The 25,182-nt window shown below is 35.8% G+C and overlaps 1 protein-coding gene across 4 annotated transcripts; it reads left to right on the top strand.

Moving 5' to 3' along the window:
• The first annotated feature begins 2,766 nt into the window (after positions 1-2,766).
• Positions 2,767-24,864, top strand: Rnf146 (ring finger protein 146). Of its 4 annotated transcripts, XM_074075181.1 has the most exons (5): positions 2,797-2,892; positions 7,265-7,501; positions 12,183-12,289; positions 16,872-16,964; positions 23,139-24,864. In XM_074075181.1, the coding sequence occupies exon 5, from the start codon at positions 23,140-23,142 to the stop codon at positions 24,205-24,207; it is 1,068 nt and encodes a 355-aa protein (XP_073931282.1). In that variant the 5' UTR covers positions 2,797-2,892; positions 7,265-7,501; positions 12,183-12,289; positions 16,872-16,964; position 23,139; the 3' UTR covers positions 24,208-24,864. The 4 variants fall into 4 exon arrangements, with proteins under 4 accessions (XP_073931274.1, XP_020019240.1, XP_073931282.1 ...); XM_074075173.1 differs by lacking the exon at positions 7,265-7,501 and having other exon boundaries at positions 2,767-2,892; XM_074075165.1 differs by lacking the exon at positions 16,872-16,964 and having other exon boundaries at positions 2,798-2,892.
• The last annotated feature ends 318 nt before the right edge of the window (positions 24,865-25,182 follow it).

The following is a 25,182-nucleotide window of genomic DNA, read 5'->3' as shown; positions in this document are numbered from 1 at the left end:
GTGTGGTATACCATGAGCTGGCAGGACATGGACAGTAAACTATAAATCATGAGCAATTCCCAGCAGTCTGCTGCAACTCCTTCATCTTTAATTCAGTGAAGCAAAGCAGAAAGCCAATGATAGGAACATTAGCACAGATATCTTTTATCTGTTAAGCTCTGATTTATTTCTTTAAGTAACTAATTTGAATGTGTGAGCATTTAACAATTACTGCAAACCAATTACTTTTAAAACACTCCTGACAATGTTGTCAAATGATCTCTTATATTATACAAAGATAGAAACTTATCACTATCTTTCTTTTAGGTGGTTTCTGGTTATGAGATATATATATAGTATTTCATACATTAACTACTCTATATCCAATTAACAAGTTCTAATCCAAGTAACAGGTTCACTTTTTATTCATTTATATATTGTTTGGTATATGTGTATGGGTATGCACACACATTCTCATATATGTGTACATATTCATTCATTCATTCATTCAACTAACATGGTTATGGAGAACTTGTCTAAATACAGAAGCCAGTATTCTGACAACTGGGATACAAATTAAAACACAGATTGTCCTCTTATGTCATATGTTTTAGCACAGAGGAACATGGTATAAGTTAAATAAAGCACCTATTACGTTGTGGGAAGTATTAAAGAGAAAAATGTAAAGGGGGATTAATAAGTTTTGGGGATGGGTAACATCAAGATTTAAAATAGGCAGGTAGCAGACTGATTGAAAAGATAGTTGAGCACAGAAGGGAGTGAGCTACTATGTGGAAGAGTGAAGTAGAGCAAACAGTAACTTTAAAGAATATGAGGCTGAGGGCTTGTGTAGTCTTACTGAAACACAAAGCTTGAGGGAGCAGTCTCTGAGATCAGAGAGGCAATGAGGGGGAGGATGTAAAAGCTATTGTAAGGACTTTTGTTTTTACTTTGTGTTGGGAAACCATGAGAGACTTTGAAAAAAAGAATGGTATGATCTCACTTCCTATTTAGTAGACTTACTTTGGCTTCTGGTGTTGAAAATAGACTAGTTCCTGATCTACTGTAAGAATCTAAATGAGAAATGGTGCAGAGTGCAGCTCCAAGGTGTTGGATTCTGGATGTATTTTGAAGAGCTAGCCAACAGATTATTTGCAAAGTGAATATGGGACAAAAGAGAGAGACATTAAAGATAGATTTGCATAAGAAAAAAAAATCTTTTGAAATGAAAAAGATTGTGGGTTTGAAGCTTGGAAGGGAACTCTGTTGATTCATTCCTGTCTCATATTTCGGAATATTTAGATATAGAATGTAACATAAAATTAATTTAGATAATTTGTGCTAAGCATGCACTTAGAGCAACTGAAGAACTGAAAAAAAGAACTTTTCCTAAATTATAAGTATTTATGGATTAGGAAACATGCTGATTCTAACTCTATCTAAACAAGAGGGTCTGTACGCAAGTCATTTAACCTTGTGGGTCTATTTTCTAATTGGTAAAATCCAAGATGGACTAGGTGAACTCCTTTAGCCAGACGGGATTCAAATGCTGCCTGTGTGCCTGCTTGTTTCTATAAAACCGGAACACTTTAGCTTATTGTGGAGATTACATGAATTTATATGTGTAAAGCACTTAGAACAATGGTACATTGGTAGTTAATATTCGTATTAACTTTTCAAGTTGGAATTTTCAAATAGTATCAAAATTTTGCTATTATCTGTTCAGAGGTTGTGTAAGGTAGACAGGTAAAACTAGGTGGGCTAAGAGGAGGATCAGATAGGGAAGTAAGCTTAAAACTGGAAGATGTACACCTCAATGTTTCTACATTTACAGACATTATAAGAAAAACGGAATTACTTAGGATAAAACATCGTTAAAGCAGATAGTACCTTTCAAAACCTTTACATATCAATATATATAAGGACCCTAAAAGATTTCAGAGAAATAAAAGAAAATGTACACGTTGCTGTACATATAAAGATGCAGAAATTTCCAATCTTGCTTGAGTTAATGAAATAAATAAACGTTAACACTATTGCAAGATACTGCTGCAGAATGTTGAAAATGTATACTCTTTTAAAGATAAAAAGGCATGCTCTTTTGTCCTGTTCATTTAACAAATTGAATGAAAATCACCCAATTCTGAAAAAGGCAATCAATGTACATGCTAAAATGAAATGGAGAATTGCTAGGAGTTTTGATGTTTAAAACTACACTATTGCCTTCTAAGTAACCGAGGACTTTCATTTCACATTCTTACGCTGATTTGTTCTTCCAGCTTCTTATACCGAATTGTTAGGGAATATGGGCCCCAAACTACAATATCTCACTTTTTCTGCAGATTAAATTGCTTAACCATCCAGAGAGTGAATAAATTGGATCATTTTAGAAGACTCTCCCCTTCTCCTCTTTTTTTTAAAATCATTTCTTTTGTCTTGAGGAGGAAACATGAAGTACTTTTTCTAAGGACTCTTCAAGCCGGAAAGGCGTCCGAGGGCTTCTCCGGGGTCACAAAGCTGGAGTCTGGTGTAGCACCACTTCCTGGTTCTACCGGCGTCTTTCTTGTTTTGCCATAAACCTCCCTTTGATGGACCTGAATTGTTACAACGCCTCCTGCCCCTAACACGTATAAGGGATACAAAACGCACTGCAATCAGGAGCCAGGCGGCAAAACCGCGCAGCCGGGAGAGTCGGAGAACACCATCCCCGGGCACCGCGCGGCGCGCCCAGCGTAGGGAAAGTCGGCCGAAGGCGCCGCGCGCGCTCGCGGAAAGAGGCGTAGCTTCCGCCGCGCGCGCCCCCGTCCCCGACAGCGTCGGCGGTCACGTGACGGCCGCGCGCGTCCCCGTTCGGTGCAGGCTCAGAGGCCGAAGAGAAAGGACTGCGAGGTGGCCGAGGCTGAGGCCAGAGAGGTGGGAGTTCGGGCGAAATCCTCGCAAGGGGCCGGGAGAAAGTGGGCCCCTGTTTGGGATCCTAATTCAGGGAGAGGCGGCATAATCCGCGGTGTCATCCCCGGCCGCGACGCGCCTTGGGTTGGCCGGGCGCTCGGGGCCTGAGAGGGGCGGCGGCGGGGTCAGGGGCCGGTACGTAGATGGACGTCCTTGGGCGGCGCGGTCCCGGCCGTCCGCGCGGAGATGGGATCGGGTAGCTCAGTCCTGTCGTCGCCGCCCCCGCTGTGGCTTCTGTTGCAGGCAGGAAGACTGTGACGGCCCCTGCGTTGTCCCCGAGCGCTGCCGCCCCTGCCCTGGGCGACGGCCGGAGATGGTCTCGGCCGGGGTGCGAGAGGCGGAGCTGCGGCCATTACTGCGCACCCTCTTCCTTCCGCTGGTGTCCGCGGCGCTGCCCGGGGCGGCAGCCACCTCCCTGTTCTCGCCACTCGGCGCTGTTGTCAGGGCTCTGCCGGGGAACCTCTGGCCAAAGGTTTAGGGGCGGCGATGGTTTCGAGGGGGGGTCTACTATTCCTGTTCCCCATGTGGACAAACACGTTGGTTCTTGGGTCCGATCGAAGGCAGGGCGCCGGTCCTTGCATTTTCTTTTTCCTGGAGTCTTTGGCTGCTGCTTTCTGTTCTCTGCCTCCCTCCCTCCTCCTCCAGCTTAGCCTTTCAGTCTTGCCTAATCGAAGAGAGCAGTCCTTCCACCTTGCCTGCCCTGGTAAAAGCCATCGCAGCGTATTCTTAGTTGTTTTGACGGCTACCAAAGAATGGAGACAGCCAAGAGGTGTCTCAATAGCTCTGGAGCCCCAGGCTGTCTGCATCTTAAAAGCCAAGGTTGTTGCTTTGTTCTGGTTGTTGGGTGCGGAGTTCTCGCTACTCTCCATCCCAGCTGAAAGAGTACGAGTCTCTACCATTGTTGTTTTATTTCCAGACGATTTTAATAAAGGCTGTAACATTGTTTTTGAGACTGTGGAGCTGGAATGGTTTTCTTCACAGGTAAAAGCTCCAGAACTGCAAGTTCACACACATATTCTGACAGCTGTTTTTGTTTTTGTTTTTTCCCTTGTTAAGCATTTTGGCATACGCTGTTATTTTTTTCTCCAAGTGCTATTTCATTGAGCAGTTATTTCTCAAGTTTTGGGCAATTTTAAGTTACATTTTAAAAATACTGAAATAGTATAGAACTGAGGGAGAAATAAAGCCAAGAGAACAGAAAAGGCTTTGTTGTTTGAATGATTGACATTTCAGGAGCCAGGGTGCACCCCTGTCGTCCTCGACCCCCCTTTGTGTGTGTGTTTGTGTGTGTGTGTGTGTGTGTGTTTACACACTTTTCAAATGGGATGTGAACCTATAACATGAGCATTCAAAACGGTATAATTAGAGATTTTGGAAGACATAACATTTTAGAGTGAGTGTATTTAAAAGTTTTAAAGATATGACATAGTAGGACATAAAAAAAATGACCACCAATAACAAGATTTGTGGTACTGGGTTAAGTACTTTTTGTTTAGTGTCTGGATGTTCTAAAATCACATGAAAATAGGTCAAGTAGATCTCACTTTAAAGAAAACTAAGCGTGAGTACCGCTCTAAAAATAGGTATTTGGATGTGTGTTTTGGTCTTGGATATTAAAGCGAAGCACTGAATTTAGAATTTATGACTCAAATAGGGCAGTGTAAGTCGTGGGCAAATAAAAATACTGATATTTAAACACTTGAAAAAAAAACTTGAAAGTTTCTGTTATTTGATGGTTATTAAGAACTTGGTAGAGTTATAATCATCAGGAAAATGATAATTAGATAAGAGGAATTATAAAAGAAATGACTTTTTTTCTTGTAGGAGACATGTCAACTGGTAAAGTGTTTCGGTTTCCGCCAACTTGAATTGTCAGAAAAAGGGAACAGATTTTTTTTTTTTTTTTGAACGTATCCTCAGAAGAAGAAAATCATAGTAACAAATCTTTTCACGCTAATCTGTTTAAAGAATATTATTTTCTGTATTAGTCATATTCTAGTATGACAGGTTTAACAAACTGCAGTTGGAGATTGGAATACTTATTTTACCCCCTCCAATGTTAGTAATGGAAGGTGCCTTTTCTAGTCCTTTGCCTGGTTTCCTTTCGACTAAAGAATTTGAGTTTGTGAAGAATGTGTGTGTGTATATCCACTGAACTTACAGCGACATGTGGCTATTTGTGGACTCTTCAAGTGTTCAGGGTCAATTATTTTTTGGGTTAATTAAAACAAAACCTGTTAAATGCCTGTTAATTTAAATATTTAGTTATAGAATTCTACAGTGTAGTAAAGTAACAAAAGATGTGAGAATTATGATTTGACCCAGGTCACACTTTTAATTAGCCAGAGACTTTGTTATTTACAGAATAGTTGCTGGCCATGAAACTTTTATATTTGATGTGCCAAAAGAGGTATTTGTTCACATTTATATCACATTTTATTGAAATAAAATGCAAAACCCACTTTGGGGAAGAGGAATTTAAAGGTTTAATGCTTGAGTATGAAGATTGTAAATGCAGTAGGTAGATGCCATACAATAATGTTTTTTAAGGGAAGTGATGCACAATTAGGAAAAGAGTTCTTTAAAATAGAGTATTGGACTTTATATAGCTAAAATGAGTTTCTCATGAAGACTTTTTTGTAAGTATGACCTGTATTTTGTAAACTGATTTACAACACAGGACATGAACTAAAATTGGATACAATTATTATTTACATTTCTCAATTTGGGACTCTTAAAGAAACTTAAAATGTATCTGCTAAATTACACCTGATTGATACTCCTTTTTCTGGTCTTTGTGTGTGTGTGTATATGTATGTATATTTGAATTACGTGCTAAAAGTTGGAAGGTTTAAAGTAGTTTTCCTTTCTGTCATTGAGAGCTTCTTTATAAAACATTGTGTATTTTGATTAAGTAAAGGATTACAGCTATTTTATTAAACATCAGCTGTTAATTGAAAAAGCACAGGAAGTCTTCAGTTGCTCATAATTGGATGTATTTTTATGTATTTATATTGATGTTATGTATTCATCTTTTTAAGTCACTTTGTTAAGTTATTTTTGGAGTTGATTATTTTTTCTACTTAGTGATTCCTGTAATAACCAGTTTTATGTTAAAAATGATTGCTAATATTCAAGACATCCTAGATGTGCATTGCCCAGGATAGTAGCTGCTAACCACATGGAGCTATTGAGGACTACAGGTCTGCCTTATGCTATAAGTGTAAAGTACACACAGAATCTCATATATATACACACAAACACACGTGTATAGATATATATACATACAAATATAAAATGTCAGATTAGTAATTTTTATTTAATACGTATTGAAACGGTAACATTGTACATATATTTGGTTAAATAAAATATATCATCTAAATTAATTTTACTTGTTTCTTGTTACACGTTTTAACGTAACTAGTAGAAAATTTAAGATTAGATATGTGCTTTGCAACACAGTTCTACTAAGATAATGCTGTTCTAGACCTTTTCCTCAACAGTACATTGTAGAAAGGATGATTTCTCTGTGTGTGTCCAATCTGTAAAGGACTTTTTCAGAGAAAATACTATTTTGTTGATAATTTGCTTGAATTCAATTTTTAGCCTTCAAGTAAGGGAAAAGCAGAATGAGAAAACCTAGTGTCCTTGGATTAATTAGATTAAAAAATGCTTTTGTTGTAGTGTATAGGTAGCATAGCTTTTTAATACTTGTGTCTATAGGTTAACTTCAGCTATGTGAAATAGTGCTGTAAAAGGATTACAACTTAGGTTTTCAAATACAGGTGTTGTGGAAGATTTCTATGCATTATTTTAAAGCTACTTTACTTCAATTAACTTAGATCCATTTAAGCATCAACTTATTTCAGAGATAAAATATTATGGACAAGAATGGCATAAGTAACTGGAGAATGGTAAAGATTTAAGAGAAGGATTATATAAATAAATGCAAGAAAAAAGTGGGGTTAGAAATAGTAATGAGTTTTTTTGTGTATTTTATAGGAATAAAATTTTTTTTTTATAAATCTAATAGTGATCCAACAAGATTTTTAAAATAAATGTTTAAGTAAATTTTTGAGACCAGAGGTTACAATCATTTATATTCCTGGAATAACAGAATAAAGTAACTGGTATGTTTGAAAAGACTTGTAAAGATTGGGAAGCATAGGCACAACTTAAGACTAACAGCAATATCTAGCAGGAGTTTTTCCATCAACAAATTTCATCTTAGAATGTGAGTAAAGTATAAATTGACTTTTGAGTGATGATCTAAAAATGTTTGTGATAAGTAAAGGGTAAGGTATTTATATATTCTAAACTAGTACACTTTTTTCAGGAAACAAAAGTCGAAACTACAAATGTTGGTCTGTCCCACATCATCATGCTTACCTTTATTGGGAAAAGTGCTCTGTGAAGATAGTTTGGCTGTCTAGAAACCAGTTGGACTTATTGTTGGATTTTTATCTGCATTTTGGAGAATTCATTGAACACTAACTAAGCAAATACAGTATCCTGTTTGCCAGAAGATAAGATGACCGCAGTCTTACCTGTGTAAATGAAGCTACTCCCTCTGGTACATTTTAAGTTCTTTTAAGAAGGGATTAGTTATATCTTTTTATCTTCCATGAGTACTTTGTTCACCAAACTCAAGTGTTGTGTTATGAGAATAAACACATTTAGTTATTTTAGGAAGTTAGTTTTACATTTATTCAACAAATACCAGTTCAAATCAACAAAAAGTGATTAGCAGTTTACTAACCAGAGATACAAAATTGGTTCCTGTCTTCAATTTAACCCAAATGTCAGTGCATATGGCAAGTTTAGTAATGGAACAATGTACAAACTAGAGAAGAGGAGATAATTAGCTTTTTGGAGATAGAGAAAATAAATGAGGGATGGCCATTTCTGTGCAGTATATTGAAAGTCAAGTAGGCATTTAGTAGCTGCAAAAGAGAAATGAATATAACACAGGAGTAAATACAAACTTTAAAGGGAAACTTGGAGATCTGTGGGTAATTTGGTATAACTAGAGCATTAATCTGGTTGTCAGGAAAATACTGTTACAGAGTTAGTTATTTAGGATTCAGATCACTAAGGTTTTTGGCTATTGTAAAGAGCCAATTTGCCTTTACTGTGTAGACTGGGGAAGGTATAGAAAGAACATGGTCCATTTTGCCTTTTAAATGTTATTAGAGACAGTGAATAGATTTGAGGGTGGTAGTGAAGCAAGATAATTCATTAGGGTGAATAGCAGTCTAGGTAAGATGCAGGTTTAAACAAGGGCACTAGTCATGGGTGGAGAGGTAGAGTCCAAAAGTATTGGAGATTTTTTTTTTTTTTTTAAAAGGTGTTAGTGATCAGAATTTGGTGTGATGGTTGGAGGAATGGATAGAGTGGAGAGATAATTTTCTCTTTACAACACTTAAGTGGTTAAGTCATGGAAGCTGAGATGTCCCACTTTAATACTCAGGCAGAGATGGGGTTTGTGGAGTACACAGATGCGAGACAGATACAAGGGAGCTAAGGGTTCTGTTAAGAAAGAAATTAAAATGATTGAGTTCCAGAATGGGCAGGAAAGAAAATGAGATCAAGAACTGGTTAAAGGAAAGGAGATGGTCAAGAGACTGGAGGTCTCCATAATTGAAGAACAGGTGTAGGATGAGTAAGTGAGCTAGACTAACCAGAGCTTGAGATCTGAAAATGGGATTATGATTTTAGAGATAGAGAAGCTTTAAGTAACAACTGGTTCCAAATGTGGCTATGATACTTTGTTGCTAAGAGGAAGTGAATTGAATTTAGGGTTTTAGAAATTGAAAATAAAGACATTTATATTCTTTGGACTGCTCCATTATCACTGACTTAAAATTTCTAGGTGTAGGGCCTGAGAATGCATATTTGTAACAAGCAATCTCTTTGATTCTAGTAAATATAACTTTGGGCAAGTTTTAGAACCTCTGAGATAGATATTTGGTGGTTTATTCTTAATGATATTTAAATAGACTTACTGTGATGTTAGGAGTTGGGTGAAGAGGATGATTAATACTGAAAGAATGAAGTCAGTGTCTTAAAGGTTGAGAGCAGCAATAGGGGATGGTGGAGTGTATTATACCCAATGACAGAGACTTCACAGAATAAGTAAGTAATGTTGGAACAGTAGAATGTCTCCTCCTGACCTGTAGATAGGGAGCACTTGGCTGTAAGTGAAAATGGGCCGTTTCTGTTTTGAGTAGGCTGCAGGAGGGAAGTGAATGGAGTGTTCTGTGATGCTATTGAAGTTGTGGCTCCTGAGGGCAAAGTGAAAGAGTTGGGAGGCAAATCCAAATAGTGGAGTCCATATTATCTAAAGCAAGAACAAAATAAAAAGCCACATTACTTAGAAATCTTGTTTACACAATTACTCTTAAAAGCTCTCTGGTTTCAAAACTGCTTCTTGCTTGTTCTCATAAATATTTGGTAAGATAAACAGAAAAATAGAGGCCACATACCAGAATCCTAGATAACTTAGGGTGATAGTTGCCCACAACAATGACAGACAAATGGAACTGAAAGAAAGGGTTCAAATCTCTCCTATCTGTGCTTATTGTGAGGTATATTATCTCTTTAGTTATCATATACAGTTGATGTTAGGTTTCTATGTAATATGATGTGCCTCTTACAGTAGGCCTGGTGAAGTGAGAGGAGAAAATACTAAACAAGAAGAAAAAAGATAGTGACTGAGATGTGGTTCTGGATGATGCCTCTGAATTCCCCGTACAAAAAAAAGTAGCTTGAGAGAAGGTTGGCTTAAAAGTTACAAACACATAAGCATAAAATAAGAAGTCCTAATTAATGTGATAACATTGCCTTTGCACAAGTTGCTTTCTTGTAGGAATGTAATGACTGCTGAATATAATCAGTCTTAAGATAGGTTTTGTCCATATTGAACTGTTCTGCTTAAAATTTTTTCTTAATGTAACATTTTGCTCTCTTAAACTTCTTTGCAGTTACTGGGGTGTGAACTTGGGGTCTCCGCTTACCATGCCCCCCCCTTTTTTTCTTTAGTTATTTTTAAGATAGGGTCTTCCATTTTTTGCCTTGGCCAGCCTGGATCTGTGTTTGTCCTACCTACTTACATTTCTTTAGTCGTTGAGGTTAGAAGCATGCGACACCATACCTGGCTTATTCTTTGAGATAAGGTCTTGCTAACTTTTTTGCCCTGCCCTCAAACTGCAATCCTATCTCCTTCCATGAGCCATTGAGACTGACCTTTTTAACCATTTGTAAGTGTAAGATTTTAATATAATTTTATTTACAATATTGTGCAACTTTCACTACTGCATATTTCCATGACTTTTTCATTAATGCAGACAGCAGTAGCTCCCCATTCTTTCCTCCTCCTAATCCCTGATAAACTCTAATCTACTTTCTGTTTCCATGAATTTGCCTATTCAAATGCAATTATAAATATAATATTTATTACTTTTGTCTGACATATTTCACTTAGTATAATATTGCCAAGGTTTATCCATGTTGGGTGAATGTCATTTTTTATTACTAAATGATACACTGTTTTATGTACCATGTTTTGTTTACTCATTTGTTGAGGAATACTTGTGTCTTGTTTTTGAGTAATAATTCTGTAGTGAAAACTACATGACTTTATTTGACTCCTAGTTTTCAATTATTTTGGTGTATAACTAGGAGTTAGGACGGCTGGGATGTATGCTAGTTATTAAGTTTTTGAGTAGCCATCAAATTGATATCCACAGGAGCTGCACCATTTCACATTCTCACCCATAGCGATCAAGGGTCCAGTTTCTGCATATACTAACGTTTATTTCCCCATTTAAAAATTTATATCCATTCTAGTAGATACATCATTGTGATATGATTTACATTTTCCCAATGGTGAGTAATATTAGGCATCTTTTCCTGGGTATTTATGTATCTTTGGAGAAGTGATTTTTTTTCAAGTCCTTTGTTCATTTTTTATTTTATTTTTTTTTGTTGTGAGTTGTTGGAGTTCATTAACTATTCTGAGTGTTAAGTCAGATACATGGTTTTTTCCCCCCCTTCTCTAAGTTACCTTGTTTACTTTGACAGTGACCTTTCCTGCACAAGAGTTGTTAATTTAGATAAAGTTCAATTTATGTGTTTCTTTTATTGCTCATGCATTTGGTGTTATATCTAGGAATCCATTGCCAATTCCAAGGTCATGAAAATTTGCCTGTGTTTTCTTCTAAGAGTTTTATGGTTTTACTTTTGATATAGAACATTGATCAACTGTGAAATAAGTTTGCATATGGTGTGAAGTAGGAGTTCAATTTCATTCTTTTGTGTGTGGGAATTCAGTTGTTTTAAACATCTGTTGAAGAGAATATTCTTTCCCCATTGAATAAATGTCGCACCTTTTTTGAAAAATCAGTTGACTACAAATATATGAATTTATTTCCAGATTCTCAATTCTATTGATGCATTGTCTGTCCTTATGCTAGAAATATACTGTCTTGATATTGCAGCTCTGTTGTAAATTTTGATATTGGGAAACAGAAATTGTTTAATGCTTTTCTTCTTTTTCAGGACTATTTTGGCTATTTGGGGCCTCTTGTAAATCCATATGAATTTGAGGATTGGCTCTTCCATTTCCATAAAAAAATAAAACCAGTTGAGATTTTGATAGGAATTATGTTGACTCTAAATCACTTTGAGTAGTATTGGTTGTCATAACCTATTGAGTCTTCCAGTCCATAACACTTCCAGTTGTCTTCACACTATTTGGCTGTTTATTTTTTTCAGTAATGTTTTATAATTTTCATTATACAAGTCTTTCATCTACTTGGTTGATTCTTAGCTACTTTATTCCTTTAGATGATATTATAAATGGAATTACTTCCTTGGTTTCCATTTTAGATTGTTGACTGCAAGTAGTATATAGAAACACAGCTGGTGGTTTTGTGTGTGTATGTGTGTGTGTGTTGTGCATATGTTGAGCTTGCAACCTCCAACTTTGCTGAATTTGTTTATTTGCTTTCTTAGAGTTGTTTGGGATTTTCTATATAGAGAGAATAGATGTATTTTTCCTGAATGTACAAACAAAAATTACACTGCTAGAATTTCCTGTAGTTTTGAGTATTATTGGTGGAAGTAGACATCCTTGTCTTTTTTTTTTTTTTACTTTCAAGATAAAATTTGCCACTGGACTTTGTTAAAGGATCATATGATTCTGTTGATCTTAGTCTGTAGAGAAGTTGATGTCAGATTCTTTTCTTTTATAGCACAAAGAATGAACCAGCAGTGGAAGAGAAACTACTGCAAACTGACTAATTGCGGGTGAAGATGTTTTATTTTTGTGGCAGGAATCTGTGGGATCTGTAATAGAAATGTAAGTATAGCATCGTTGTTTTTCCAAAGGTGAAGGGGGATGGTATAAAATACAGTAAATATTTGTCTTTTTTTTTTTTTTTTTTTGGCAGTACTGGGATTTGAACTATGGGCCTTGTACTTCTAAACAGGCTGTCTGCAACTTGAGCCATGCCCCAGTCCTTCTTTTTTCCTTTAGTTATTTTACACATAGGGTCTTACATTTTTGTTTGAGGATACCCTCATACCACAATCCTGGTCCACCTGTGCCTCTGGGTAGTTGGAATCAAAGATGCATACTAACATGCCTGCCTTACTGGTTGAGATAGGAGTCTCACTAACTTTTTGCCCAGGCTGGCAATCTCTACTCCCAAGTATCTGTGATTACAGGCATGAGCCATCATGCCTGTTTTTTAGTTTTAATTATACAAAACAAGCATTTTGTATTGACTTACAAATGCTTTATTGAGTTAGAAATCTTATTCACAGTAAATTACCATTAATGAAGATTTCTGAAAGTCTTCTTGTGGGGAAAAATCTCTATAAGAAGTGAAACTGAAGGAGGAGGAATTTGCTCATAGAAGGCTAAAAAGTTGGTGAGCTCTCCAAGGCTTCTAGTTTCTTCCATTCCTTTACAAAATAATTTATTTAAATAACCAAGTTAGGCAGATAGCTTTAGCTTTTATAAATAATAGAGATTTCTGCATTATAAAAAGACTAGTTAATAAAAATTTGCTCCATTAAATTTAGGAATTTCTTTATATCATAACTGATTAAAAAATAGTACATTATAGTTTTTTATTCATATTGACTTTGCAGTTTTATTAGGTATGTTTTACTGTCATTTAGTCTTTGTGTAATATGCTTTGAAGTGTTAGATTATCTTAAATTTTGCTTATATCGAACTTCATTGTATTATTGACGAAATATTTCCTATAATGAGCATTATGGTTTTGTATCATGAAAAATATATCATGAAAAACATTTTACTGATGCTTAATATCTTGGTGAATATAATGTCTAAATTCCTGAATCAGAGTGATGTTTGTATAGTAATTCACATTCTCCTAGTTTGCCATATAACTCTAGCTTGCTATCTACTTTTTTAGTATGATACTCTGATTGTATGCTTCCATTGAAAGTATGACCGTACCATTCTAAGTGAGTTTTGAGAACTAGATAAAAGGAAAAATTATACCTGTAAGCCTTTTTCTTTAAAACTGGGCAATGCATCTTTTATTTAATCCTGTCCATTTTAAAAAAAATTTTTTTTATTTTCCCAGTGCTGGGGAGTCAAACCTAGGGCCTCATGCATGCTTGGGCCAGTGCTCTACTACCAAGACACATCTCCAGGCTCTACTTTTTTTTTTTAAATTTTGTAAGTTAGGTAGTCTAGGTGTTGATCATCATGGAAGTCCGTATGAGTTAGTGAGATGAATATGTAATTAATGATTCAATGATGGGATAAATGCCCTATTGAGGTAATCAGTAGTGGGATAAATGCCCTATTGAGGCAACAAGAAGATGCTGTTGGAACTTGAGGAAGAAATTAATTGCATGTGAGGGGTCCAGAGTGAACAGAAGAACTTTAAACTTGACTTTAAAGAATGAATAGAATTTTAACAATCAGAAAAAAATTAGGAAATTTTTCAAGCCAAGAGAAAGAGAAGGGGTACAGCTGCCTAACATCAGGGCATTTTAGGGAAGTTGGGGAACAATCCTATGTATAAAAGTAGAGTGGGGAAAAGTGACATCAAAGGTAGTAAAAGGAATAAATACTTATCTAGTACCAGTTGCTTACTGGGTGTTTTATTGGTTTATTGAATTTTATTATAGTGTATTGTAATAGTAGCTTCACTTACTAGTAAAAAAACAGAATTATATTAAATTACTTGCCTACATCTATGTTTACCAAATGTTTCTGAGAATAATCCCTTGGGTTGCTTATTTAAAGACACAAATTCTTAGACTTAACTCAGACCCCTGCGTTCAGATTTCCAAGAAACAGTACACTAGCTAATTCCTACTTTTAGGGAAGAATGGGAAGTGTTTAACTACTAAGAAAAAAATGGTAGAGCCAAGATTTTAAGTTTCAGTATGAAAGCTTCCATCCATGATCTTGAAAGCCAGTGATTTGTGATTCAGGTTAGATTGTGTATGTGGTAGGAAGCTTAAAGATTGAGAGAGGACTAGTCAGTCATGAATGAACTGAGGAAAAGCCAGAGGGAGAAAAGACTGAATGAAGTTAGTTGGAAGGTTAGTATTTTATGCAAGAGAGGGTGTTTAAGAGTCTGTAATTAGGCTCACAGGTTTTGGAAATGAATGGAATACATTCTAAAGTTTATATTGTTTAAAAACAAAAAATGTAAGTGACCAAGGGATAGAGGGATACTAAGAATGGCTCCAGGTTTTATCCACGGTTGAGAACTGATAGGGTTCTCAGGAAGGAATGGGATGCAGGCTTAAGGAAGCAGATAATTTTGTTTTCAGTCATGTTTAATTACAGGTTCCTGGAGAATGTTGTGGTAAACCTTTTGAATATAGACTTGGAAATAGGGTCTTTTGTGGATCATTTCTGGATAATAGATGTTGGAAGACATGTAAGTCTATACATAAATGTAACATATTCAGAAGACTTATCAAGAAGTATACCCACAGAGTCTTATAAGTACTGACATTTAAGGGATGCTAGAGTAGATGGAAAGAAATAAAGGAGAATATTGAGAGTATTATTATGGAACTAAAGAATGTAAAGTTTTAGCAAAAGAAAAGATGGTTAGTACCATTTAGTGCAATTAGATCAAATAGATTGAGTCTGAAAGAGGTCATTAGATCTAGCATCTTAATTTTGAAATAGTAGTTAAAAGTCCAGGAGTAGTTACGGGATAGTACTATTACTAGAAATCGAGGAGTTAGCAACTAGCAGTACTCCATCTTGAGCCAGGAAGAATGATGATAATTATGGCAGAATAAAGAAATAGGTAGATTTGGAAGATTTTATGTATTTTCTCAATAATATAGAAGTCAGAGTATTCTTCATTTGTAGGTTGGAAAAGTTTTATAATATTTGGGGGAATAGAAAACAAAAGATGTCTTAGCTGAATAAAAAGTTAACTGATGGCATATTTGATGTCATTGGGAAATAAGAACAACAAATCAGTATGTGGAGTTCATGACTTTTACTGAATAGAATTTACTACAAGTTGAAATTTTTATCACAGTAGTTTTTTTGTGTGTGTATGTGGTACTAGGGCTTGAACTCAGGGCCTTCACCTTAAAACACTGCACCAGCCCTTTTTTGTGAAGAGTTTTTCCTAGGGTCTCACGGAACTATTTGCCTGAGTTGACTTCGAATCCTGAGCTTCCTGATCTCTGCCTCCTGAGTAGCTAGAATTACAGGTGTGAGCCACCGGTGCCCAGCTATCACATCAATTTTTTTGAGTCCTCTGTTTGACACTTCTGTTTAATAAATATCTCCTCCCCCTTGGCTTTTGTGGTAATGTTGTTTTCTATCTTTTCTTCGACCATTCCTTACATCTCTTTTATATTTTTGCCTTACTTGTATATTTTGGAATAATCTTAAGGTTCTGTGATTGGCCCTTTAATTTGGGCATTTATCATTTTCATGGCTCCAAGAACAATGTATGTGTTGATGATTCACCAGATTTTTGTCAACTTAGATTTCTTCTTAGAGTACCAATCTAGTAAATTTCACTGTCATCAACTTACTTCTACCTGGAGTACCTTATAAATATCTACCTCACAATGTTTTGGAAAGATGTCTTCTCAAATTCTGAATATTGATGGGTAGGGCCACTATCTATCTGCAACTAAATACTTCATTTCTATTTCTTTACCATGTGTTATATTCTACTGTTGGAAACTTAAATCAGCACTGTCCTCTCATTGTCTTACACTGGATTACTACCTGATGTTTATAAATTCTAATTGCCTTTTTGCCTTCTCCCACTACCAAACTTTCCTCTAAACTCTTGCACAAGTGGTCATGAAAAATTCTGAAAGTTACTTCATGATGTAAAACCTTTTAGTGAATTCCTTTTACTTGCTTACGGGTTCATATATGGATCAGCTTCAGAAAGATTCTTAACCCCTTGAATTATATGTAAGATTTCTTCATATTCTTCATAAGGCTGTATACCTAAAAATGTTTAGGAGCCATTGGCTTTTGGAATAAAGATAGCATAATTAAGTTCTCACTAAGATAGTATAGTGACAGGGTTTTTGCAGCACTTCTTGCAAAGTATTTGTCATCCACTTAAAATACCCTCCCTGCAGGTAACCATTTCTTTCTTTGCACGCCACGGTATTTTTTGTGTCCATCATAAAACCATAAATAAGGCATGAGCTTCTCTGCCCTTACACTTTGATGGGAAATATTATGATGATACTTCTCCCTCCTTGAGCCATGGGCATAGTGAATGGTCAAAGTCTTTCTTTGGTACAAAATTAACAAAGAATAAAGGGAAGTACTAAAAGTGACAAACTGTTCTCTAGTTAGGTGATACGAATTTCATTCTTTTATCTGAAATTTCTTGTTAACTTCACTTTACCTTTTCTAAAATTATTTCTGGTGATTTTTATAGTCATTCATTTTGGAGGCAGTCTGTAGCAGTTAGGAGAGCAGACTCTGAAATCAGATGACCTGGATTTTCAACTGCCTCAGTCACTTATTAACTGTGAGTGCATTGCTTTGGGTACATCACTTGAGCTTCCTGTCCTTCAGATTCTTTCATATGTTAAAAAAAGGAAAATAATTGACTTATTTTATATGATAATGTGAGCATTAAGTATAAAATGCTTCAAACAGTACGTGGCTTATATAATAAACAAATGACAGATATTATGTTTAAATTTTAATGTAATAAAAATCAACATCAGCAGATACCCAAAATCTGTTAAAATACCATTTACATGATTTTGACTATGAAAAAAATTTTACCTTAAAAGACTTGGGAATGGTCATTGTTATAATTTAAATTTTTAGCTTGTATGAAACGTCAAAAACAAGTACAGAAAAGCTAAAGATTTTAGGAATTTCCTTTAAAAGAAGTTGAAAGGAATATAACTTCATTTTTAATAGGTCTGCACTTATTAGAAGTGACGTGAACTTAATGATTTTTGTGTGTGTGTTTGTGTATATAATTTGTAACTGGATTCTGATCCCAGTTGCATAAATTAAATATTTATATTTGGAACTTTAAAAAAGTTATTTCAACACTACATGTGCAGATGACATTATGTGTTCATAGTAATTTTACCTTTCTTAAGAATGTTCAACAAAATCTTGAGTGCAGAATCTTGAGATTCCCAGCAGTTCTACCATTAACCCTTTAAAGTTTATCATATTGAGAAAAGACTTACTATTAATAGACACTTGTCTTGTAGAAATATTTTTAAAGGTTTATATATGGAAAGGAGAATGGAATTTATGTGTAAAATCCATAAGAACTCATGAAGAATTTAATTTAGCTAGTAAAAACGTCTTTGAAAATGAATGCTAACTTTCCATAGCAGAATTGAACTAAAACAAATGTCTATATATTAAATTTCTATAACCTAGAAATAAATTCCCTTTTCTCACAATGATTTCTGGATGTTCTTAAAGCAAATAACTCTCTTTGATTAGCATTAACTCTTTACCAAATCCTTGCTCTAGAAAAAGGGTGGGGGAAGAAAGCATTTCTTACTCGATATGATTTTCTGGACACATTTGGCTTCCCATCTATTTAAGATTATTGGATAGCCTAGGCAAAGTTAGTCAGACTCTTATCTTAAAAACAAATGGCATGACTCAAATAGTAGAACACTTGCCTACTATTATGCTTGAGGTTCTGGGTTCATTCCCCAGTACCACATAAACAAACATATAAAACCAAACAGCAACAACAACAAAATCCCACATTTGTTATATGTCTGTCTTATGCAGGCTAACGATTTAGGGTTGCTTTGTCTTTATCTAGTTATGTGGCTATCTGTTGAATGTGCCTTGTCCAGAATTATACTAAATTTTTCCCCCATTTTTTCACTGGTGATAGATTGTACTTGGTAGGCTAAGAGAATTATAATTTAAAATTTGTGGTGGCAAATCAATAGAGTGCTTCATATGAAAGAATGCACCTTTCGCTGTCCAGTGCCCCTTGTTTGTTTGTGATGAAATCTATCCAGCTTTCTTCATTGTAGGGAACCAGAATATTTACCCAAACAGAATTGTTTTGCTTTTCCAAGTTTGTTGTTAATACTTCTTGCCTTCCCCTGGAATGGTCATAATTGCTTTCCGTATTTTAAAATTATATGTATAGGTTTATTCATGCATGCAGTAATAAATCATACAAAATATTGATCATGTCAGGTTGGTAAGTATTGTTTTCAGTTGAAACCTTTCTTTTCTGTAGATATGCCAGATACAGCTGATGGAAAACTGATGTTTTGGATCAATTTTACTAAAACAAACTGAGTAGGTTTGAAATTAATGTCCTTGGAAGTATGACATTGCTCCAAGTAGCATGTTGGAAATTTTTTTACATTTTGTCAGACTTTTATTTTTCTTATTTGAAATTTAAATTAGATTTAAAATTTGTCCTTTGTTCACAAGGCGCTTAGTTTAGATGTTGCTATTTTTCTAAAGTTGTAATGAGCAGCAGCCTCTTTCTCTGCTTTGCCATATGAGTAGAATCATGAATAGTCATTTTTCACTCATGTGTATGGCCTTACCACCCTGAATGCTTCCATTCTTGTTGGATCTCAGAAGCTAAGGAGGTGGGACTCGTGTTAGTACTTGTGTGGGAGCATCTTTCTTAATGAAATTATTACTTGTAGGTGGACTACTTTCTTAACTTTCCGTTTTAATTGGAGATTTAAGTATTTGTGGAAATTTTAAAAAGATTTTCAACAATTACACTGATAATAACTTCTTTGACATAAATTTCAAGGAATGAAAGTTTCTGAGGCCTTCCCAGAATATGGTTGTACATAGTCAATTCTTTTGATGTGTGGAGGAATAGATGTAGTTGTTGATTGACCACTTGTGAAGTATATCCTTTCACTTGTGACTTCTGTTGTTTCAAGTTAAAAGATCTTTGAAAGGAAGGCAAAATACTTTGAAGCTCCTACTGTGGCCAACACATATTTAGAAGTCATATTTGCTTGATTTAGAACTTTCTGTGTGTTAGGAACAAGTTATACTTTGCTGGTTTCTAAAATCTAGAGTTCGATAAAGGAACTAATTGGTAATAGTAAGAGTTGAAAAAGAATTTAGAAATTAAGCACTTCTGTGATTAGTTCTTCTGTGGATACTATGCTTTGTCATGTACATGAAATCTTAAACACTAAGCATCATTGTGAATCTTTGTCTGTTGAGAACCAAGGATACAGAAAAAACAGAACAATGGGATATAAAATAGGATATGCCAGAGAATGTTTTCACTTTTTGAAAAATGTGTTTATTAACTATCCCTTTTATAACCACAGGGCTTATTTTTAGTGTTTTATCTTAAACAAAAAACAAAAGTCCTATGGTGATTAAATATTCTATATTTAAAATGGCAGAAACAATAGTACAGAGAGATTGTCACTAATTGTAAACACCAATTTCTAATCTCTAATATCTTCGTCAGACTTCTCACTTATCACCTGTCTACTGTGTCATTTTCTCCCTTTAAAATATATTTCCTGTTACTGTTGTATAAAATAAAAATGTAATTCGATGTTTTCTTAGCAGGGTACAGTAAGGCTTTCATGATTTGGCTTTGTGATTCATCTCCATCTCCTGCTGTTCCATTGCTTCTATGCCTCAGTGCCTTGCTCATGTCTCTCAGTGGAATCTCTTCCTCTACCCAGCCCCTATATCCCAAACTTTCCAGCCTATATCCATTCTTCTTGTTAACAGAGCCAATTCAGTCAGTGATCAGAAGACTTCCAAATTCTTTGTCCCACATGGAAAAATCCATGGCAGGACACCTGAGTGTAAAGGGAGTTAATAAGTTAGGGAAGGGAAATACAAGAGGGAGCATGGTGGGTGCAGGAGCATTCTGCTGGTGTAGAGAGTGTGCTTTTCTTTCTCTGGTACTTTTAAAACTTTGCTTATCTATGGGAAGGGAGGAACCACGTGATTCCCATCCAATAATCAATGAGTGTGGAGTGGCATGGGTGGTTCCTGGCCAGGTTAGGGTGGTCCCTGAGCCAAAGTGTGGTTAATCTAAAATGTAATAAGTCCCGACCTTTCCTGCCTCAATCTCTCATCATTACTTTTGGTATCTTAATGCATTTTGGTTACTACATATTGTGATGATCTACTTGAGTTTATGTTTCCTCATCTTTAACAGAGTAGGTGTGTATCCTATTCATCTTTAGATCCATCAAAACTCAGCACTGTGTATGGACCCAGTATTGAACAGCTGTTTATCTGAATGATAAGGCATAAGTTCCACATTTTATTTCAGTGTGTAAGCTCAATACATCCATTTTGACAAATTATTCTCTCCTCTTCAGAGCAGCTTTAATATTCATATCATTTTCTCCCTTGGTTTTGTATGATTGTAACTTTTATGAAGCTGTAGAGGTTACAAAGTATTTTTTTTTTGGCCATTCTTATCTGAGCTTCAGAAACTCTTTAATTTTTAGGTAAGAAAATTTAAGCTGAAGGTTTACCTGGTGAATAAATGCACATAATTAGTAAGGGAAACTAAGACTCAGGTTTTTAGAGTTCTTGTTTGGCATTGGTTTCACTATGTAACAACTGCCTTAATTCAAGTTACCCCATTTTTCCATTGTAGGCTGCAACTTTTCATTATATAGTTACTCAGTGTGCTTCTTATAGCTCATATATCCGCACCCTGACAGAATTTTTATGTATTGCCAATGTACAAGTAAATTTAGCATAATAATATTTAAAATGAAATTCAAGTATATTTTATAATGTCATAATGTATTCATGGTATTATTTGGAAAAAGCATATTTTCTTAGCAATTATCTGTCTGGTCTGTATGGAAACATATAGATGAGCCTAAAATGTCGTGTTTCCTGTTCTTACAAAGCATGCCAGCTTAAGGAAACTGACATAAACAAAATACACAAATAAATCCTACATTGCAATTATGATAAAGAATGAGGAGTGCATAGTTAATAAGTTAATAGGGTAATTTGATTTGGTCATGGAAGTTTTCTCAAGAGGGGATGAATGATGACTTCTCATGAGGGATAAAAAATGGATAGTACTTTACCCACTAAGGACAAAGCAATAGATAATGAGGGGTGTTCCATACACAGAGAAAGCCAGCTATTGGAGAGAGTAGTGTGGCTAGAAGTCTGATCAAGTGGAAATTTGATGAGGGAAGGCTAGTATGGGAGTGGGGTCAAACTGTATAGGATGTAACCAATCATTTTAAAGATTTGGGTCTTTATCCTTAAGTTAATTTTTAAGCAAGGGGTGTGGCTAGAGCAATTAAGGCATATGCATTAATTTGGTGAAGTGTTTGTTTGGTAGCCAGGGAAGGGTAAAGATGGGTAGTAGATAGATTCAGGAGATAAAATTGATACAGCTTAGCAAGTGGCATGCTGGTGGCTCACATTTGTCATCCTAGCTATTTAGGAGGAGGATCTTGGTTCCAGATTCTACATGCCAGTCCCGCAAAAAACTTTGCAAGACACCACCTCAACAGAAAAAAAAGCTGGGCGTGTTGGTGTGCGCCTGTCATCCTCACTACTGTGGGAAGCACAGGATTATGGTCGTCTTACCAGGGTGAAAAGCAAAACCCTAACTTCAAAACAACCAGAGCAAAGAGGGTTGGAGGCGTGGATCAAGCAGTAGAGTGCTTTCTGAGTCATGAGTTCAAACTCTAGTACCACCCAAAAATATACATGTATGCATGCACACACAAGTACATATAAAATACATATATATATATATACACACACTTACTGCTTCTTTGGATCAAGGAGAGGTAGGACATTTCTGGGCTGGATTTCTGCCTTGTAGGCAGATAGTGCTACCACCTTGGGAGCTGTTTTAGAGAGTAAGAAGCAAATACATGATGAGTTCAGTTTTGTTCCTTCCAAATATTCTAGATCTAAAATAGGAAAATATAGGCCTGACTGAATGGGGAGGCCTGGATTAGTGATACCAATTTTGGTCATTTGTGTATAGGTAATAAGTAAAGATATGAATATAGATGAAATCATCTCAAAAAAGTATAGGGAGAAGAGCCTGTGGTTTAGAAAAAGTCAGCAACAAAAAGCTGTTAAGTGTTTCATGAAGAGGAAATGACCAAATAGGACAGAAATGACTGATTGTACCAGTGTGTTTACATCCACAGCAGCCAGCAGGGATAAGGAACTTCAAGGATTTTAGGTTTAATTTAATGTGGTCTATTTGTCAAGAACCAAAAATATATTAATACATAGCATAATTTACAAAATTGCTATTAATATCCTAAAAGCCTGAAAAATTGTTGGTATCTGTAGTTATCATCTGAGTTACTTTAACTTTTCTGTTTATTTTTCATACTGATTGTAATAGTAGTCTAGAATGCATATTTTTAAATGCTCACATTTGATTCTAGCTTGTAAGTTCTGAGCAGAGTGATACATGTGAAATTTGTATGTTGGTTTCTTTTATTTGTTAGGTATAGTATTTGTGCTTTTCATTGCCCCCTGCAAGTAAAAACTGATGACTCAAATGCAAATCAAAAATATTTTTATGCAAATTGCATTTTTAATGTATTTTCATCTTAGGGTTCTCATTGTGAAATATGTGCCAAGCAGAATAGTTGTTTATTAAGTACTGCTTGAATGGTTAAATTAAGATACTCTAAAAGATTAAACATGATTTCAATATTTTGTATTTTTTTCTTAGGATGGCTGGTTGTGGTGAAATTGATCACTCAATAAACATGCTTCCTACAAACAAGAAAGCAAATGAGTCCTGTCCTAATAGTTCACCTTCTCTAACTGTTCCTGAATGTGCCATTTGTCTGCAAACATGTGTTCACCCAGTCAGTCTCCCCTGTAAGCATGTTTTCTGCTACCTGTGTGTAAAGGGAGCTTCATGGCTTGGAAAGCGATGTGCCCTCTGTCGACAAGAAATTCCTGAGGATTTCCTTGACAAGCCAACCTTGTTGTCACCAGAAGAACTTAAGGCAGCAAGTAGAGGAAATGGTGAATATGCATGGTATTACGAAGGAAGAAATGGGTGGTGGCAGTACGATGAGCGTACTAGTAGAGAGCTGGAAGATGCTTTTTCCAAAGGTAAAAAGAACACTGAAATGTTAATTGCTGGGTTTCTATATGTTGCTGATCTTGAAAATATGGTTCAGTATAGGAGAAATGAACATGGACGTCGCAGGAAGATTAAGAGAGATATAATTGATATACCAAAGAAGGGAGTAGCTGGACTTAGGCTGGATTGTGACACTAATACTGTAAACCTAGCAAGAGAGAGTTCTGCTGACGGAGCGGACAGCATATCAACACAGAATGGAGCTTCTGCTCAGCCTCCAGTGTCGTCTTCTGTAAGGCCCCTAACATCAGTAGATGGTCAGTTAACCAGCCCTGCAACACCATCTCCTGACGCAGGCACTTCTCTGGAAGACTCTTTTGCTCATTTACAACTCAGTGGAGACAGCATAGCTGAAAGGAGTCATAGGGGGGAAGGAGAAGAAGATCATCAGTCACCATCTTCAGGCAGGGTACCAGACACCTCTATTGAAGAAACCGAATCTGATGCCAGTAGTGAGAGTGAGGATGTTTCTGCAGTTGTTGCACAGCACTCCTTGACCCAACAGAGACTTTTGGCTCCTAATTTAAACCATACAGTAGCTGATCGACCAGATCGATCAGGAGCTGATCGATCAGTAGCAGGGGGTGGAACAGTGAGTGTCAGATCTAGAAGGCCTGATGGACAGTGCACAGTAACTGAAGTTTAAATAAATCTTCAGCTCCATGCTCAAAGTTGAAATGGTGATCTGTAAATTTCTGCTCACATAACATTATACTCATCCCTAGTTGTGTATTTTGGGAGTTGGGGTGGGAAAGGGAAAGGGGAATGGGATGGATAGATCTGAAATTTAAAATGTCTAACATGTCTGTTGAAATTTATTTGATGTAAGGAACTTGGGTATTAGCTGAGAGCTGTTTAGTAATAGCCCAGTTTTCTAGACATCGGTTTACTTTGCTTTTAAAAAATTTCTTTAGTTTTTTTGGCCAGTTTTTGTATATCATCTGTGCATTAATGGGGTTCCCATCTGACTCTTGCACTATCTTATTTTTCTGCATGGGTTGGCATAAAATCATTACTAAAATTTGGCACCCGTGAGATGTTTGAAGAGCAGGAAGCTTCATTTAATGTGGAAATAGATGTGAAACTGGAACTTAAAAATAGATGAATAACAACTATTTTATAGTAAAATATGGAAATGTAAAGAAAGCAGATAACTTATGTTTCAGAATCTTTGTAACACTTCATGGCGTTCCTTCCCATAGGCTTTGCTGTCTAGTCCTTGTACTTTGAGGTTTCTCTTGGTCTGCGTTTTTCTTTTTGATTAAAAAATTATAATTTAATAAATACTAGAGTTTATCAAAAATGATTTGTCTCTGGTTTGAGTCTGGAAAAAGGATGGAAGTATTTTGGTAGTTGTGGCCAAAAGTCATTAAAAAGGTGGTTAGTTGAACTAATTTGTCTTCAGCTTAAATAGTCACCACTCCAAAGTCTGATTTCTTCTTAGAGAATATTTAAACTGTGTGTGTGTGTAATAAATAGGTACAAAAATAAACCTAAAACCTGTGAGTGGTTGTTTGAATTGATTATCTTCAGCTTAAATAGTCACCACTCCGAAATCTGATTTCTTCATAGATAATATTTAAACTGTGTGTGTATGTGTGTGTGTGTGTGTGTGTGTGAT

The sequence above is a fragment of the Castor canadensis genome, chromosome 1 (genome assembly GCF_047511655.1).
Source record: "Castor canadensis chromosome 1, mCasCan1.hap1v2, whole genome shotgun sequence".
Lineage (NCBI taxonomy): Eukaryota > Metazoa > Chordata > Mammalia > Rodentia > Castoridae > Castor > Castor canadensis.
The sequence above is the reverse complement of the archived record's forward strand: the minus strand, read 5'-3'. Positions and strand labels throughout refer to the sequence as shown.